Genomic DNA, 20,553 nt, shown 5'->3' with positions numbered 1-20,553 from the left:
ATATAACACTTATTAACTAATTGCAAATTTGCCATTATATAAAGCACCGAGCCATAAAGTGGTTTACCACTCTACTTTTCGTCAGTAGAAAGTACTAATTATTATCAAACTCGGTCATAGTATTGATGCAATGAAACCATTTACCAAGTTTCATCTCTCTATAAGAACCAGAGTTACCTCAAGGTGAACATCCGCACTCTTTTGAAAATTCTACCTGAATTAGGAGCAGGATTATATTGTGCCCCACAAATATAATGGACGGACGAACTGACAGACCCATTTTATTTGTCCACTGTGTTCTTCGGAAGGCGGGGACGGGGGAACAAAAGTGGCACTAATGATTAATAGGAAATTTGGGTTAAATAGAATACAAATTCCTGTTAACAAACTATTGTCAAAAACGTTTTAACGTTGGTTGTTAAATTTCTTGTATTCTATGACATACATATGAGCGAGAAGGTATTGTCATTTAAGAGAATTTATAAAATATGTAAAACACTTGGAAACTTACCAATATTATAGCCCTGATTTTCAAGAAGACTTTCTTCCACAATGGACACCTCAACATACTTTGAATATAACACATACCCTTCTTACTTTTAGTATATTACTTCCCTGTCTATATATTAATGGTGTCATTTCAATGAATTAGAGATGCATTCTATAACGGCGTATACCCTTTGTTCGTGTTTTCTACCTGCTTGACAACATTATACAATCTAAATATAGAACTATGTCGTTTCTAGCCATTTAATCTTCCGTTTTATGGGTATCACGAAAATGCATATGAATTTTATTATATATTAAAATTCGCAGGTTTTAAATCGTAAATATCTGATTTGTGGAGGTTAAATCAAGCAAACCAGTTATGGATATATTTGTTCGAGTTAAAATCATCGATGATTTTAATATAATCATCGAAATATTATGTTTTAGTTAGCCTTTGAATTACGCTATCAATACTTGCTCTAGACACAAATCGAAAGGGGAGTTAGCATGGAAATGAAATGAAATGGAAATGGGGTTTAACGTCCTACTTTTCTGCTCCTATGCTGGGCTAATGAAGACGGGCATACGCCATACAGTGTGCTATGAGGGAAATTTTACCCGGGCAGGGGCAAAATCGCCTACTCTTATATCGAATTCCAACTGCCAAGGGATCTTTTACGTGCATTCCAATGTATACACGGTCCTTGTCAGGCCCTCCGTCCTGCATCACTGACAAGGGGGAACCACGCCGGAAAATCTGGATGAACTTTCTCGGCCAATGCAGGGATCGAACACCCGACCTCCAGGTTAGCGAGCCAGCGTCTTACCCACTTATCCACGTGATCCCCGAGTTACCACGGAGCACACTCCGGAGCTAAATCAGGACCCGAGGGACCCACAACAGAAAAAATCCGAATGTCATAAGAATATTAATAAAAAATAATTCATTATACTATATACAACAAAAATATTATTAATAAAAATAATTTATTATACTATTTGTATTTTTATTTTTTCGTTAATCTGCAGTTAAATAAAATTATCTAGGATTTTGAGATAAAAAAATCTAGAAAAAGTCTATTTTATTTTCATTATTAATTTGGAAAGATATAAAAATAGTTTATGGCTGGGTATCGGATCCTGGGAAGGCATACAACAATGTGTCCAAAACGGGGTCCAGTGCAAAGAAGTCACTGTGTGTCACTATGCAATAGGAATACAACTGTATTTTTCTTCCATGTATTTGTTATATGTATATTGTCATATATAGTTATATAAATTTTCGGTGAATCGTTCTTGGTTATTTTTTACATAACCAAACATTTTCTGTATAAAACAATTTGTTTTCAATTTTTGCCTTGAAGGCGATTTAAACCTGCTCAGGTTTGGGTTTATATGATAAATATGACTAACCAATATTAAAGATAAAGCTTGCAGATTACATGTAAAAATAGAATTATGTGATTATTTTATTAGGGCCTATTAGTTTTTCATAGCATTGCAAACGAGTGTCATTCACTTTGTCATCTTCGCTGTCCACGCATGTCTGGTGTAGGCAAATATAGGATTCTTGGATTTCACAAATAAAGAATATTTCTATGCAACATATAAAGTTGAAGTGCATTTATTTATCTATACACGTAAAATTACACAGAAAACTTTTTTTGTTGTTGTTGACAACTATATTTGCAAGAAGGTAATATTTGTCTGTGGACACTCTACAGGTCTCAATTCTTATCCGATTTTACGAAACTTGAAATATAGGTTTATCTCCAAAAGATCTCGGTTCCTTTCGAAATTGGCATTTATCGGACCATAACTTCATGGATTATGGCCCCTGATTGTATGAAAAATCACGTTTTAGCTTGTGGACCCTCAAGAGGTTACAATTTTTATCCGATTTTGATGCAACTTAAAAAGCATGTTTATAACCCAAAATCTTGGTTCCTGTCGATGTTCGCGAATATCAGATCGTAACTTTCTGAATTTTGGCCCCTGATTGTACGAAAAATCGCGTTTTTAGCTTGTGGTCCCACTTGCGGTCACAGTTTTGATCCGATTTAAAAAAAAAACACCAAAAAACCCGTTCGAATATATCACCGTTACACCATACTGTAGGTTGAGTTCGAATTTCATGAAAATCGGACCAAAACTGCCGGTCAAAATGACTGTCCCATGGCATTGTATACGCAAATACTGTAAGAATATGGTATAACAAGGTTGTGGACCCTCTGGAGGTCACAATTTTCATCCGATTTTGATGAAGCTTGAAATGCATGTTTAAAGCCAAAGATCTTGGTTCCTGTCGATATTCACGCATATCGGATGGTAACTTCCTGAATTATGGCCCCTGGTTGTACGAAAAATCGCGTTTTTAGCCCGTGGTCTCACTTGCGGTCCCAATTTTTATCCGATTTAAAAAAAAAACCTTCGAATATATCACCGCTTCACCATAACGTCGGACCAAAACTGCCGGACAAAATGGTGTAAACGTATGTTATAATGGGGTTGTGGACATTAGAGGCGCCAGCCGTCGGTGGTTGAAGGGGCAAAGCTGGGGCAAAGTCCAATGTTAAGGGGGCAAAGGGACGAGCTTCAACTAGGTGTAGTGGGGGGGGGGCTCCCCCAGAAAATTTTGAAAAACAAGTTGCCGGAAATGCAGCCTGACAGTCAGTGGCGGCGCCAGGGGAGATGGGGGGGGGGGGGTCATAAACAATAACACGGTAATCAATACCTTCTACAGTGATTAAATTCCACTTCCCCACTCGGTCATAGACTTGCATGTTGTAGAGCCTGAGTGATTTCTTACCAAGCCCATCCTGCTGTAAAACTACTATAAAAAATAACACGTGAATCACTTGGGAAGTGCTTTTTACGATCTTCAGGGTTTTTGGGTATAGGTCAACGCGGCGAGAATATGCATTCACTTGATACACTCACTCCGTTCGTTTGACACCATGCCCTCTCTATTCGGATAAGCTGGTGATTTGGCTACGAACAGTATCTGGTCAGCTCTATTTATCTCGACGACCAGTGTCTGAAATGCTGCCAGGCTGCATTTCCGGCAGTCTATGTCACAAAATATCGTGGCGAAAATATTCATTCACTTTGAGTCACTCACTCCGTCCGTTTGACACTTTCCTGTCTGGTCGGATAAACTAGTGATTTGGCTACAGGCGGTATCTGGTAAGCTTTATTTATCTCGACGATCAATGCCTGAAATACTGCCAGACTGCATTTCCGACAGTCAATTTTTTAAAATTTCCGGTGGCTTCGTTGAGGTTCACAAGTCTGTTCATTTGACACTTTCCTCTCTGGGGTCGGATAGACTAGCGATCAGGCGACAGACTGCATATGATCAGCTCTATTCATCTCTACAATCGGTGCCTGAATACTGTCAGACAGCATATCCGACAGTCTATTTTTCAAAATTTTCTTGGGGAGGTCCCCAATACCCTCACAAGGACTCACTACTTTGGCGCTCACAAGGGGACTTCGTTGAGGTTCGCAAGTCCGTTCGTTTGACATTTTGTTCTCTGGTCGGATAAACTAGTGATCAGGCGACGGACGGTTTCTGGTCAGATCTATTTATCACGACGATCGGTGCCTGACTGAATACTGTCAGACAGCATTTCCCGCGGACTATTTTTCAAAATTTTCGGAGGAAGGTCTCCCATTTGGCGGTCGTGATTGGACTTTGTCGCGGTTCGCAAGTCCGTTAGTTTGACACTTTACCTCAACGATCAGTGCCTGAAATACTGCCAGGCTGCATTTCCGGCAGCCCGTTTTTCAAAATTGTCTGGAGGAGACCCCCCTACCCCTAGTTGAAGCTAGTGCCTTTGCCCCCTTAACCTTGGACTTTGCCCTAGCTTTGCCCCTCCAACCACCGACTGCTGGCGCCGCCACTGCTGACTGGTTGTGGACCCTCTATAAGTCACAATTTTGATCCAATTTTGATAAAACTTGAAATGTATGTTTCTAACCCAATGATCTTGGTTCCTTTCGATATTCGCACATAATCAGACTGTAACCTCCTGGATTATAGCCCCTGATTGTACGTAAAATTCCCTTTTTATTAGCTTGTTCTCTATCCATTTCTTGCAAAATGTGGGCGCATCTTGCCTGGCATGGCAACCACTGGTTCTTTATTCAATCACAGAGTGTGCTGTTCAAAAAACACAAAATTTAGCTTATCTGATACTTCCTAATAGTTAAATAGTTAGATTTTATGCATACAGGCGAAATGTATGATTTTTACATTTTGGAAATGTCGATATCATAATGTCCATAAAATTACTTTTCCAACCATATGAAAATTAATAACCTTTGTTCAACCATAGGTAGGGATATCAAAGAAAATATGGATTAAACCGGTAGCCTATTACGTATTCTGATTGCAACCTTAGTTTTTAGGGGAACTGATTGGATGGTGGTCCAGCTTTAAGAATTAGATACTTCTGTTGACATTGATATTATGCTGTATAGCAAATCGATAGGTTACATAAAATACGAGGAATTCGTAACTCATACTAAATTGCAATGAACACGTGTATAGCCTATATACAACTGATTTGTTTTACGTCTTCTAGGGATTTCTCACCACATATCGCTAAATTCTGAATAAATGAACACTTAAAATACACCTCTGTAAAGAGTTCACATTTTTCAGTACCATCTATAGTAATTGTCTCTGAAACAATTAACTTGTATTTGCACAAGGAAGGAGAAGGGCAACAAAAAAGAAGGCTGTATGTTTTAATTTGCAGTCTTATTATTGACAATAATGGTTAAGTGAAGCCTTGTTGCCCTTCCTATTTATGTGATTATTCGTCGTTTCTATAACAACTCACACTCCATCCATTCATATTTTCAATCATTCACACATCTTACTCTTCGCCCATTTATTATTTTTCCTTTTTTTATCCTGTCACATATCGTACCCTTCGATCTGTATAAGGAACGTATTATAAATTTCATTCGTTTACAAGGTAGACTAATATACTGAGATGCAATGAAAACGCAGCACTTTTATGAATGGATTGTTGTAAATATCGTTTGAGATGTAGGCCACACTTTAATCTTGCTGTTCTAAATGTTACATCATCAGATCAATACATCATCATCAGATCAATAACAAGGAAGCAATTCATAGGCGCATGGGACTATTTTCCGGGAGTGGGGGGAGGGGACTGTATCATTTTTGCTCGAGAAATGTTGTTGTTGGGGGAGGAGGGGGGGGGGGGTCAAACATCATCGGACCAGATAAGAAACTTGTTTTCTATGCCAAATACATAGGACTGTAGTAATATACAGCAATAGAACCTAGTTCATTCGGACATGATTATTGGTGATAGATTCGAAAGAAACAGCATTTACGAGTCTTGTGACTAGCAAAAGCATATCGATAATTTTATCAATGTCATTTTCAATCAGGGAATGGTAAAAGCCCCAGTTACAGCCGCGAGATTAAATACACAAACTAACCATAGGGTCCGTAGTAAAATCTCGAAAAATAACGGCAAGAGAGTGGAGCTAATTTTCTGTAACTGCGGTTTGAGTTTCAGAACTAGACACCCTGAATCAAAATCAAATTTATGTGATTTTCTTAAACTCCGTTTGGGAATTGCATCACCCTACCCTATGGTTAGTAATTACAAACGGATGGTTGGTGTGAAGGTAGTGTAATTATTATGTCTCGCCAGCTTTTCCAGTCAAATAACTGGTGCGGTTTCATTGCATCTCAGTATATTTTCACAAATATATACATACCTGTTCTATGTTATCCGGTGTATTAAAATTGTAACCATTATACTCTTACACATTTATTGGTGATTTTAAAGGTTACTTAAGACTTTACTGCGTTATAGACATCCCTGAATATTCACAAAGAACACAACTTTATGACTTTTCAAACAATATATGTCCACAAACATATTAACAGAAATCCTCATAGTTTTTGTCAACGCTAGTATATTTCGGCGTTCTTTACTTCCAATGTTTGTTGACCGTGTCAAGGGACATTTTTGGACATTTAAGAGCAGAAACTATACAAATTAGCGAGAAAGAAAACTGTGAATACCGCACTTTAAGCTATTTAAACAAACATTGAGTGATTTTTAGAAGAGGAGGAAGTTTTCCAATTTCAATGTAATTAGAGACAAATAGGATGGCTTGACCAAAGAGTATTATAATAGATCACATTGTTATCCTGAATTTGTCATATTCCTAATAAATGCCTCAAAGTAGCGAGCGGCATACTAAACATATTGAAATGAGATGAAATGGGGTTTAACGTCATACTGTTCTGCTCCTAAACTGGGCTAATGAAGACGGGCATACGCCATACAGTGTGCTATGAGGGAAATTTTGTCCGGGCAGCGGCGCTACGGCCTACTCTTATATCGAATTCCAACTGCAAGGGATCTTTTACGTACACGCCAATATGTGCACGGGACCTCGGTTTTTCGTCCCATCCGAACGATTAGACAACTGTCCTTGTCAGGCCCTCCGTCCTGCATCACTGACAAGGGGAAACCACTCCGGGAAATCTGGATGAACTTTCTCGGCCAATGCAGGGATCGAACACCCGACCTCCAGGCTAGCGAGCCAGCGTCTTACCCACTTAGCCACGTGATCCCACTAAACATGTCACTATTGCACATGCGATAAAAGTCCGCTAAATGGACAAAATAATAGGTCTGCTTTTAATTTAGTTTTAGCATATTGTCCCCGATAATATTGCAGATATGGCAGATATGGGTTCATAATTTTAACCTCCCCCCTCCTCACCTCGTCTTCATTATCCCATTCGGTGCAGAACAGTATAGGACGTTAAATCTCATTTCATAACGGTCCCATTAATAACTGAAGAGTGTTCATTTTTTTTGTCATTAGCGTACAAAGTATTTTAAAGGTGGGTTAACAGGCAACGAAACATACGCCCACAGCAGCTAAATCGTCCGGCGGTCAACAAGGGTTGTCGCATATTTATAATTTTCGCCCTTTGTGGGATTACAAGGTTCTACAAACTGAAACGATAACCTTACCTCTGGAAGTAATTTACAGAAATTGTCGAAATTCGACAGGCTTTTTCATTTTTCTAATTTAAATAATGCATATAAATTTCATACAGATCGGGTGATAACTGTTGTCATTCAAGGTTCAACAAAGTATTTGACGGAATTGACGGAAATAGCCTTCTTCGTTTGACAAATTCAAATGATGCATATAAATTTCATACAGATCGGAAATTACTGAAATTCAATCGGTTTTTACGTTCCACTAATTTAAATGATGTATATATATTTTATACAGACCAGATGATACCTTTTGTCGTGCGAGCGTTCACAAGGTCCAACAAAGTGAAACAAGGGCCATAACTCCAAAAGTAATTAATGAAAATGGCTGAAATTCAATGGGCGTCTTCGTTTGACTAATTCAAATGATGCATACAAATTTCATACAGATCGAATAATAACTTTTAACGTTCGAGTGTTCACATGGTTCAACAAAGAGGTAATTAACGGAAAATGCAGAAATTCAATAGGATTCTTCGTTTCACTAATTACTAATTTAAATGATACATATAAATTTCATACAGATCGGATAACTTTTGTTGTTTGAGCGTTTACAAGGTTCAACAAAATAAGACATGGGCCATATCTCTAGACGCAATGTACGGAAATTGCTGAAATTCAATAGGCGTCTTCATTTATCTAATTTAATTGATTGATCACGGTGGCTAAGTGGGTAAGACGCTGGCTCGCTAGCCTGGAGGTCGGGTGTTCGATCCCTGACAAGGACAGCTGTCTAGTCGTTCGGATGGGACGAAAAACCGAGGTCCCGTGTACACATTAGCGTGCACGTAAAAGATACCTTGACATTTGGAATTCGATATAAGAGTAGGCCGTAGTGCCGCTGTCCGGGCAATATTTCCCTCGTGGTACACTGTATGGCGTATGGCGTAGCCCGTCTTCATTAGCCCAGTTCGGAGCAGAAAAGTAGGACGTTACACCCCATTTCATTTCATTTTTGTCAATTTCATACAGATCGGATGTTAACTTTTGTTCTTAGAGCGTTCACAATGTTCAACAAAGTGAAATTAGCGGAAATTATTGAAATTAATTAGGATTCTTCATCTAACTAAACAACATATATTAATTTCATAACAATCAGATGATCGATATAGTCTGTGGAGTGTTCACAAGAAATTGTGGACGACGTACGGACGGGGGCGACGGCAATATACGACAATAAAATATGCAAGTTCTATAAATGTACAAAATTGAAATGATTTCATACAAAATTGAACACATTATGAATGACTGAAATTTGGGCAAAAACGGTCCTACTAATAGATATAGTATAACAATCCATCATTTGCTGGAGTGAATGTCGTTTTGCATTTATCGATTTTTGTTTGCTGTATTATCTTACCCGTAGATATATTTATCCTCTTTCCCTTTCTTCAATAATTTGTTCCACCAGGACCAGATATTTCAAAAAACATACTGACTTTTTGATTTTTTAGTCAACACATAATATAAATTTATCACATCCAGAAATGTCAAGTGCAGGAAATTTGATGAATCAAATAATGATGCCCGAAATTGTTGAAATTCAATTGGGCTCTTTGTTTCGTTAATTATGGCATATAATCTAAGCAGAGCGGATGATAACTTTAGCCCTTAAAGAGATGTCGAGAAATATTGTGTATCGTGTACCAACGGATCTGGGCGACAATACATGGCCATTTGGGAACATGAAAGTAGCTAATTAGTCTCTAACTCAATATCATCCAAATTCTTCGGCATTGAAAACACGAATTATTTATCAATTTAAATCAACATTGATGTTGTGATCTTACCAGGAAAAGATGGGCTTGGAATATCCAATATTTAAGATAAAATTAACATTTTATCATTGGTACACGAATCGTGTACCATAAAGCCAATGGACTTGAAGGAGGCTAGATATATTCAACAAGTCATGTCAAACGGTGATGACATATTCTTATCTGGAGAGCATGTGCAATAAATACTATTGGTGTAGACTGGAATAACCAGACGCTAGAGATTGCCATTCGATTGAGACTTCTGGCGTATGTCGTCGAACATAACTGATTAGAAATTAGAGTAAAAACAGACACGATTGAATGTAAATCAGTTTTTATACATTCATATTACATTATTATATGCGTTGCAACCCATTTGTGTTAATTTATGGGTCTCGAATATTAGCGATTCAGCTCGTTTAAGTTGTTTCTTGCTAACATATTGTGAATTTATATTGTGTAATTAATTGAAAATAATCAACCATCACATCTTTGTGGAAAATTCGTTTTAGTTTTTGATCGATTCATTCTGAAAATTTGGGTGAAAATGAAAATTTTCGGTCAACTCATCCCCCCTCCCTAAAAAAACAAAACAAGAACAAAATGAGATTAGCCACCTATGCCTATTTACATGGCCATATTACTGCTGATCATTTTGCATTTTTCAATGTGGGCCTATAAAATTTACTCATTTGGAATTGTAGGGCCATCCAATTATTTGAATTATCTGATTTCTATTCATATTTAAACAGTCCTTAGAGTCATGAATAATCTGCCTTTCTGTAACACTGTTATAGGAATTCATATGGATGTAGTTGAGGCTTTATTATGATTCAATGAACAATATGTTCAAATTTCAATTTAGAATATTGTCATTTATTTGCATTCACAATCATTGTTACAGTACAGTTATAAACTGAAATTTATAATTTAATTCACCCACATAAATAGTTATAGATTTGTTTTTTTTAAAAAAAAATACCAACAATTCTGTATTATATGTTTTTTTTATTCTTCATCTGATTATCACATATCAATACAATAATATATATCACACACTCAAAAATAGTAAAAACAAACAGCACTAGCTACATGTATAAACAATAACAAAATTTCTACAATCAACATGATTAACATTTAAACTGTATAGAAGAATTTCTTTAAAAATCTAAATCTTATATCTTCAAAGCTATTAATTTCATTTCTGTATAAAAAAAAAAAAAGATTTAATATGGGCCATACAAAAAAGAAAATTCTGGTTCTCAGACCATCCTTACCACAAATCTAATGTGGGAGGGAGGTTTTCATTGTGTTTTTATTTTGGCAAAGTATCAGCACTGGGCTCTATGACTTTTCATAAACATCACATTTCAAGACGAGACATTTATCTCATTATATTTATAGGAATTTTTGATTACCCTGTGCGGCATATTTCTGGATTAATTTCTGTTACCAGGGGAATATATTAGGTGCAATAATTAATGTGAAATAAAAACAGGTGGGTCATGCATCCCTTTTTAAGTGATGCAGGATTATCTAAGAACCAGAATATTTTTTTATATGGCCTTGTAATGATTTGGCCATCGAAACTGAAATACACATATCAATAAAATCAAACAAACAATGTAACAGAAATCTACTATAAAACAAACAAAATTCAAATTTGGCTTTCTAGGGTATGAAAATATATACCAGTGCAGCTGACCCTATACCTTCTATAAACAAATGTGTTGAAAACATCATTATAATATAACAAAAATCATAACAAAATTCACATATAAAACTGGAGTTCAGATAACAATTTTGGTCTAAAAACTAAAACAAATATTTTATACATATAGATGGCCTTGTGTATGTAACATACATTATAAATAATAAAAATTAAAATGTGGAGTTATGTAAATAATACTACTCATAATTCATTTGCGTCTCAAATTAAGTAATGTGCTTTGGACCATAGATTTCTAAAAGTACCATATTATCAAAATACACTTTCTCATTGTACTTGTTCTCATTAAAGGAGCTGCATCTCCCTGATTTAGGGCAAAGTAAAGTGTCAACGAAATGATTTTTTGTCGCACATCAGCTCCAACCAAGCTATATTGTGCCAAATAAATTGTCAAATTGGACTGATCTGATGTATTGCTTCAATCGGTGACAATAAAATTTTTGTTTTGAAATATAAAGTGGAAGTTAGCTTGTTTAATAATTTTAATCCATTTTTTGGCATACTGTATCAATCATTGAACACAAAATTGGTATATCGCAGACTAGTTACATATATTTATAAACATAAAAATTTGATAGCTGATAGTCCATCATCCAACAACACAAATCAAATCGACAGTTTCATTTTTGACCCACATCAAAGAGATTTGAAGTCAATGAAAATAATGTCACTTTTAATGTTTCAATAAGGGTAACTAGATCCTTTAATAACTGTTCAGCTGTTAATGTGCATAATTGATTTTATTAAGCAGCATAGATCACCTAAATATTTTGTAGAGGGATCTATTTTGTTTTTGTGTTTAGAAATAAAAATCAAAGGTCCAAAATCATACAACATACTTTAAAGACTAGGCTTTTACTGTTTCATAAGTTCAAATATAAACAGATAAACAGGAATATGGAAGAATCAATTAAAAATAAAAAACCTTATCAAGGATAAAAATCGATTTTTGAACTATACATTGCATACTACAAAAACACAGTGTAATTTATAGCTTTGAGTCATCAGGAAAAGATATAACTGAATCGTGTATCGCATTAGCTACATATTCAACATTCTTAGTTGTTAATGCACACATGTTGATTCTTCCCTCTTTTAACAGATAAATATGATGTTTGTTCATCATATTCTCGACTTGACGAACTGAAAAATAAAACACAGTTTAAGTAATGATTGTGTTCTAATTGTATGAATTTCAGTTTCAGAAAATAAATTTGGTGTGACTACAAAAGCTATTAACAATTTTTGAACATTTAGTCCATTATAACAGAACTGATCAACAGTAAATACCATTCTAGTATTTTCTAAAATGATTTAATAATGTTATTGAAAAACAAAGTTGTGTTTTACAAATGCCTTCCAGCTATAAATAATTCATTAAACTTAAATAAGTTTTATTAAATTTGGACAGTGCTCTCAACCTATTATACACAAAAAAACTCAGATGTACTGTATTCGTTTAGACAATGAAAGTATTGTTTTGTTATTTTACAACTTTCAAACCTTGCCTAATGTTTTATCAAGTATTTTGTTTTTTTTCAAAATAAAACTTACGTGAAAGACCAGTAAAACTAAACATTCCAATTTGTTTAATAACATGTTCCCAAGTTCCTGGTGTGCCTAATGATCGCAACTTTTCATATAGAAGTTGTCTCATTAATTTAATTCTGTTTGCCATTATCAATACTTGTTGTTTCCTGTAAAATAAAATAACTTTATTCATCATCTACTGGTTTTTTTCTTCATTTTTTGGTATGGAAAATAGATTTATTAGGAGATTTTCATTCTACTTCGCTAACCTCTTGGTCCAATTCACGGACGAGACACAGTCAAATTATCCACCCTTGATACTTGTGCTATTTTTATCGACTAAGAGTAGAAGGGAAGTAACTCACATATTATTGCAACTAAGATAGCTGAATCAGTGTTGCGAACTCTGCTGATCAGTGAATTCGTGAAAACCCTGTGAATGGACCCAGAGGTTAGTGGAGTAGAACAGAACAATAACACTGGGGATACCGATTATGTCCAATGCCATCGAGCTCTCATTTAATGCCAAATATAAATAAACACAGAATTTTAGAAAATTATGATTCCTTAATTAATGATAATGTACTCTTGTAGACTGTAGTCTACTAACTAACCCATTCCCTTGGGTAAAGAAATGAAATGTGGTTTAATTTCATGTGCATCAAATCGACTAATGAAGACAGCCATATGCCATGCATCTGGGGAAATATTGCCCGGACAGCTGCGCTATCGCTTACTCTTGGTTTCTAATTCCAACTGTCACAAGCTCTTTTACGTGCATGTCAATATTTCATCCCTTCCGTACCACTAGATAGATGCTGTTCCTTACCAGGCCCTCCGTCCGCCAAAACTGGAACCAAGCCGGAAAATAGTGAGTAACTTTCTCGACCAACACTGGCAGCAAACCCAAGACATCCTGGTTAGCGAGCCAACGCCTTGTTCGCATAGCCACCAGGCCTGGAGCCCTCTTTGATAAAGAAGCTAATTCAATATGCAATATGACATTTGAAAAGAATTTACCATTCATCATAAAGAGCAGGGTTATTCAAAACTGTGGCCACAACTCTTGCTCCATGGTTAGAAGGATTTGACCACATTTTCCTAACAATTAATTCACACTGTGTACGAACACGTAATTTCATATCAGAACTGTTGGTTATTATAGATAAATTTCCTGTACGTTCATCTACAAAAAGGGAAAAACAAATTGAATACAAGGACGTTGTATTGGTATTTTGAAATAGAAATTGATCTATTTCTTCAATATATATACATGTATTTACAAAGTTTAACAATATTTTCATACAGATAACATTATCTTTCACCTTGTTGTTACATGTTCTTTAAATAACAAAAATTCTGGATTTCAGATACAACACTAACAGTGTCACCTTAAAATATTAAAAACAACTACACTGATAGATTGTCTTTGCTTAGTCTGGATAAAATAGACCTAACTTGTATATCTGTAGGCCTAATTATCATGAAATAACAATATAATCAATTTTTCCGAATTATACAGGAAAATAAGTACAGTGCATGTATGTTTATTTTATTTATAGCTACTTACTGTAAAGTCCAAAGTTTTTAGAAAAAGACTGAGCAACAAAAAACTCTATTCCACGACTAGCTATATATCTAACAGCAAAGGCATCTTTGTCTAAATCACCACTGGCAAACCCTTGGTAAGCACAGTCCATTAATAAAAACATTTTTCTTTCCTATTAATAAGAAAATAACATCTATGATAATCCCTGTATTAATCTTATAAATGTTGTGTTTAAATTAATGGGGAACTTAATGGCACCTGCACTAATATTTGTATTCCAGGGACCTGTTTCACGAAATTTTAACTAAGATAAAATCCAAATTTTAGTAATTTGATTGGATAATATTAAGATTGATTTTAGTGCTTAGCCAATCAAAATTGAGGTATCTACTAAAATTTGGATTTTATCTTTAGTTAAAATTTCGAGGTATCTAGACGGTGCTTGGGTCACAGTATCTCTATAGTTATACATGAAATACTATTGGCATCAAATATAATTATAATCCGTGGTAAACTAAATTCATTTCAAATCAATTATTAAGGATAATGACTTTTAATGATATATACCAGTTTTAGTCCTCTTTTAATTTCAAAGCAGTGCAATCACTTTAAGATTAAAATAAGGTACAGAACTGAATATGGTTATCCGAAGTCTAATTGCATTCATTATATAACTTAAAGTCAGACAATATAAGGAGAAGTCAATCAGTGGACTAAATTTAGCTTTTAGTTGTTTTTTTTTAGAAAAAAAAATCAAATTTTTGAATAATGTAAAATTTCAAATATTGAAATATATCCATCTTTCAATGCAAAATTACTAATAATTAATCAAATTGACCCTTTCAGTCTTCATCCAAATCAAGGAGGTCATAAACCTAATTTATCATTTTCATATTTCAATTAAATCAAGGGGTCATGTCCTTTTAATTCTGGCTAACAATGATCAAAAGTCATAGACTACTCGTATCTTAATTTCAGACTTGTAATAGCCTCAGGGGAAAATTATCAGATTGAGATTGACCTTAAAAATCAGGTGACAGGGTATAAAAAATATATACACCATTATTGCCAGAAACACTTATACAATTCATAAACACAGAAAAATAAAAGATGAAATATGTATAGAATTAAATCTGATACTAGTGATAGTGAAACCAATATGTGCTGATCTCAATACATATAGGCCGAGATCTACCCAGCGATGTAATAATTAAGTCTCTGATCTACAGCTAACTTTTGAACTATTTTGGAAAAAATCATAGCAGGTGGATGCAATATAAAGCTTAATTTTTTTGATTGAAGTCACTAATTAATGTTTCGGATTAACTCGTCATCAATTAATTAACTACCTCGCCTTGGGTCATGCTCAACGCACATTACACATGAGGGTCTGCAGACATTTTGTTATTGAGTGGCTGATTTCTCTTAACTCAAAAATGCTTCATTTTTTGGAAAATCCAGAGATCTTGTCATTAGATCAATGAATCCAGAGATGGAGAACTGTCAGAAACTGTCCCAAGTTTTATAATTGCTGTTATAGATTGTTGCCAATGTCTTACCTCACAAACATCTATTATCTGTTTCCATTGATCTTCTGTGGGATCTGTTCCGGTCGGATTATGAGCACACGTATGAAGAATCACAACTGAATTATCTGGAGAATTCTGTAAATACAAACAGGCAACAAGCTTACAAGAAAAGTTGCAAGGATAGATTAAAAGATATAAAATGGGTATAGATACATGTACAAAGCAGAATAATTATACTTAATATTAGTCTTTTACATACTTTTAAATCCTCTAACATTCCTTTTAAATCTAGTGATCTGTTAGCTGCATCCCAATATCTATACTCTTTTATCTGTGAATACCCAGCAGCTTTAAATATACCTCTGTGATTGCCTGTAACAAAACATTAATATCAATATTAAATAAAATCCTTCTATCAGTATTAGTTGGCTCGCTAACCAGGACGTCATGTGTTGGAAAGAGAGAGAAATGGACTAACATATGGTTCATTTTGATTTCAATAATTTGCTTGCTTTTAGGGGGTCTTTCGCTCTGGGAGGAAACCGGAGGACTTATAGAAGTTGGACAGGCAAACATACGCCTTGTCATGTACAAGCGGGGAATTGAAACCATGCCACTGGAGTCTTTAACAGACCTTGTGATTTCACATGCACACGTTACACCAATAGACCACCCAACCCCCTTTTCGTGTTCGATCAGTGGTGCCGGACAGACAACCTGCAAAGGGATGGTGTGTAGTCATTCAGAGGTATGAAAAACCAGACTGTGTACGCATTGGCATGCACATAAAAGAACTCTTGACAGTTGGAATTCAATATAAGAAGAAGCCGTAGTGCCACTGTATGCCCTTAGCCCAGTTGGTGCATAACAGTAGGACATTAAACCCCATTTCACTTCATTCCTATTGGTATTAGTGTACTGCATAATTAAGAAATTATGACAAAATCAACATACAGGCAAGAAAAAAAAATGCCAGTGGCATATTTAGAGGGGCAGGCGATGTAGGTAACAGAATTGTTTACTTGTACGGTAACTCCATAATATGTGTTTGGAGGTTATTTAACTCTTAACAATTATTTGTTGCCATCGATCCTATATTGCACTTTAAATAGTTTTATGTTTAAAACCCCCCTTTTACATTTCGGAAATCCTACATACAGTACTTCTCCTCTTCAAAGAAAAAACTTTGTTACCCCAAGTTGGATTTGACACATAAACAACATCCTTTTTCAACATTTGTTTTAAAAATTCTGCTGCAAGTCGAAGTGCCCCAGTTCCACCAAGTGTCTGTACACCTTCAACCTAAAACAGACAACCTAGTTATGTTAAAAATATTTCTAGCATTACAATGACTTAACGACCAACTGTTTGAGATTGGTCTTCGTTGTTGGGCAGTTCATGATTTATTTGAATTAAGGGGAGGCAAGGGTCGACAAATGTCAATTTTGACTCAAATTATCGATTTTTTATATTTGCATATTTGTTATGTTCATTCATTTTTATTTCACTTGTAATTAAAGAAAATACATATAAAGTGGTTTATGATAGAAAAAATGCACTTTTGAACACTCTTGCAATTCAAATTTTGCTGTTTTACCTCTTTATGTCTTAATTTCTCAAAAAGTAAAATATCAACAGTCGAAACCTTACAAAAAATCGTTCTTGAAAAGTTTACAACAGATATGTCTGAAACTTACACACATACTTAAGTAATGTTAGTTCCATGCAAATAAGGATTTTCAGTACTCTAAATGAATTTTTAGTGTAGTAAATTGGCATTTGAAATCTCTCATTGAAAACAACATTTTTCATAATTTTTGTTTTGTTGAATAGAATGACATGTAAGGACACAATAACAACACCATATTGATAATTGCACAGAGAAATGTCCTAGGAACATTTTAAAAAAAGTTCCAGGCTTCTACCTTTGATACTTTCAGAGAACGATTTTTTTTAAGCAGTAAAAATGATTTTTTTTTGTTTCCATGGTAACCAGTAAAGCAGATTCCCCAAAAACTGCTGATTAGCCTATTTTGTCGATGTGAACAATTCCTGAAAATTTCAAGTTGATAGCATTATTAGAAGCCAGTTATTTTAAAATTCATATTTGTCAAGCAGTGCCTCCCCTTAATAGCAGGTTGATGGAGTTATCCATTTCTGTCAACATATAACATTCAATACCACTACAATATGACACCATCTTTGGAACATGTTTTTTATTGTCATACTTTTCTGCACTACTTTTGAAAATAACATAAGGTTCTTTGAAAGGTCTTTTTTTAGCTATTAAGTTAAAGAGGGTTTGTTTTCTTTAATATAAGCTCAAGATTAATTAAAGCTTGCAAGTATTTTACAAAAATCAATTTAAATTATCTATAGTCATTTTGATAAATCAACACGGATGGCGAAAGAGTTAGAGGTTGATTTTAATTATAATGTTTACCTTATTTTCAACAACTACTGTATGTCCATCACCTAGTAACAGTCTGATTGCAGCTTCCCGATAAGCTGGTAACCCAGCAACAGGTAAATATTCATGATTAAGAGTCAGATCTGCTGCCATCTGTGACTCTGCATTTCTGACAACTGGCAGAACCCAGGGTTTTCCATCATCTGTTCTATATGCTAAAAATAATAAATTTTAAAGTAAACAAAATATATATAATTCAAAGCATTGAATAACACCATATTAGACCGGGAGCCCAGGGGGTCAACCTAGCTGAAAAGTGTACCAATTTTCTCCTATATGGTATCAATGTATGTATATCTGGTATCATCAGAATCTACGTCTGCCGAGTTTCTGGTGGTGGGTGTGGTATTGCACGCCCAAAATGCCATGCCCCCCAACTAGTCTAGATTAGCTCAAAAGTGTACCACACGAAAATCTTACTGCAGTGTACCGTACATCTTCAGGTATTACAAAAACACTCTGACAGACATTTCTAGTGGTGGGGTACCCTTGACAGAGCTATGTAATTGCCAGACATTTGTAGTGGTTAAGTATCCCTGACAAGAGTTATCTAATATTTAGACCAAAGCTAGGCTAGATTAGCTGAAATCTGTACCACCTAAAACAGCTTTGGAGTTGTTCAGTACCACCACAGGAGTCATGAATGACCACTGCCAAACAGTTTGTGCGGTGGGTTACCCGTAACAGACACCATGATTCTGGTTCGGCGGCCATTTTAAACTAAACAGCAATTTCGCATAGCAGTTGGGTTTAATCAAATCATATAATTTTACTGTAAGGTTTCACCTTTATTTCAATGGGAATTGTTTTATTATATGTTAAGCTAATACAGTACAGTTTGGGTTCAGTGTTATTGGAAATTAGTACAAAACTTGCTCAAAGGGAGGCCATAGCAAGACAGAAGACATCAGTAGTGGAACCATTTCTAGGTGGGCCTATGTACAACAGTGAACATGTTTATGTTTCAACATGGCATCTTTTAGTTTTCCTCAGGCCCTACTAATTCTAACTATTAATTATTAATGTACCCCCTTAGTTGGTTACATCAATCTCTTTGTTTTCCACACCTCAGCTAACCATCACAAATTTCTAAAAACTTGCTATATGATAGAGCAATAATTGATGACAATGTACTGTGCTGGTGACTTTATATGATTCCTTAATAAAGAGTGAACATATCTTTCACCAAAATTACAGTTGTCACACGAATAATGTTGAAAACAATTCAGTCACTTTGTGATTCCATAATTCACAATTGTCATTTTCGATTAATAGAATAATGAAGCTTTTTTCGGCCTCCCTGCTAATAAAGATGTCATCCGACCATATGGAATTCAACATAATTTGACAAAACAATTTTCATTTTATTATGGTTCCGACAACAGCAGTAGGCTACCGGTAGTGTATACTTTTCGACCGACATGCACGGCTCTCGTATTGTATTATTATAGACTAGGCCTAGTCAAGATGCACATATTGGGCTATGATCTATTTTGTCGTAAGATCAAATTATATATTAAATTATCTCACCTCCAACACCTAAGTTTACTTTTTCGCCAAACGTATCTTCGTTGTATTTGGCAGTAAGCGCAAATACTTCAATTGCAGGAGCAACCTCTACATCAGCAAAGAGAGAAGCCATCGTGAAATATGGAAGGTCAAGGTCATAAGTTGTCAAGGTGCTCTTTTGCAGCTCGATTATACTGGTGCAACTGCACGGGTCCGCATAGTTATAAATAGACCATTAATGAATAAATCCCAAAATGAATATCGTAACACTGTTTAAATACCTTTTAATTAACACATTATTAAATAATAATTACTTGTGCAGGTTAAAATAATATTTTTGCACCATTTTTTAGGGCACAGTTTCAGTAACAAAATACACTATATTATATAATTAGGCCTTCGATTTGCAGATATGTAAATAAAAATAAAATAAAGAACCAGGATTATTTTTGTTTGACAAATGAATGTTTATTTAATTATTGTAAAATTCAACAAATTAAACGTAAAGACAAGAAAACATACTGAAAAATCAAAAAAGGATTAACAATAATTTTAAGAAAAAATAATAATCTATTAGTTTTCTAGATCTAAAACATAATATTTATGAGAAATACCGTACATAATATAGAACAGTGAAATATGATTTTTGATGATTCATTGGGATCAGTGGCTGTAGTGCCCATTGGATCTAATAAAAACAATTTTAGCATCCATAGGGGGCCTAATATATTGACTGACACTGTCACAGGCATTTAACAATAGTATATGGTACAGAACCAGCCAATTAAACATTTTGTAAATACATATTCAGCAAACAATTATATATTTGTAAATTATTATTATCTGCATGCAGTCTGTTTAGTGATGTAATAAGAACAATTGAATATATCATAATAGCCAAATATTTTATGTTTT

The 20,553-nt window shown here is 34.9% G+C and overlaps 2 protein-coding genes across 3 annotated transcripts in view; both read right to left on the bottom strand.

Annotated features, from left to right (window-relative positions):
* The window catches only part of LOC126815730 (uncharacterized), a 47,123-nt gene extending 40,732 nt beyond the window's left edge, over positions 1-6,391 (bottom strand). The window contains exon 1 of one of the 2 annotated variants that reach the window (XM_050541624.2): positions 6,259-6,391. The gene's annotated coding sequence lies outside the window, so the exon portion shown is untranslated. Of the gene's footprint in view, positions 1-511; positions 626-6,258 lie in introns of those variants that run through there. The other variant, XM_050541623.2, reaches the window with a different exon arrangement.
* A 4,144-nt stretch (positions 6,392-10,535) lies between these two features.
* Positions 10,536-19,788, bottom strand: LOC126815735 (aspartate aminotransferase, cytoplasmic). Its single transcript, XM_050541635.2, has 9 exons — positions 19,660-19,788; positions 18,103-18,284; positions 16,853-16,961; positions 15,919-16,031; positions 15,690-15,794; positions 14,152-14,302; positions 13,602-13,767; positions 12,606-12,748; positions 10,536-12,194 (listed from the first exon to the last, which is right to left on the bottom strand). Exons 1-9 carry the CDS (start codon positions 19,769-19,771, stop codon positions 12,040-12,042), a joined length of 1,236 nt encoding a protein of 411 aa, XP_050397592.1. The 5' UTR covers positions 19,772-19,788; the 3' UTR covers positions 10,536-12,039.
* Positions 19,789-20,553: the final 765 nt, after the last annotated feature.

This window comes from Patella vulgata, chromosome 3 (assembly GCF_932274485.2).
Source record: "Patella vulgata chromosome 3, xgPatVulg1.2, whole genome shotgun sequence".
In the NCBI taxonomy this organism is placed as follows: Eukaryota; Metazoa; Mollusca; class Gastropoda; family Patellidae; genus Patella; species Patella vulgata.
Note: the sequence above shows the minus strand (reverse complement) of the source record. Positions and strands in the feature narration are given on the sequence as shown.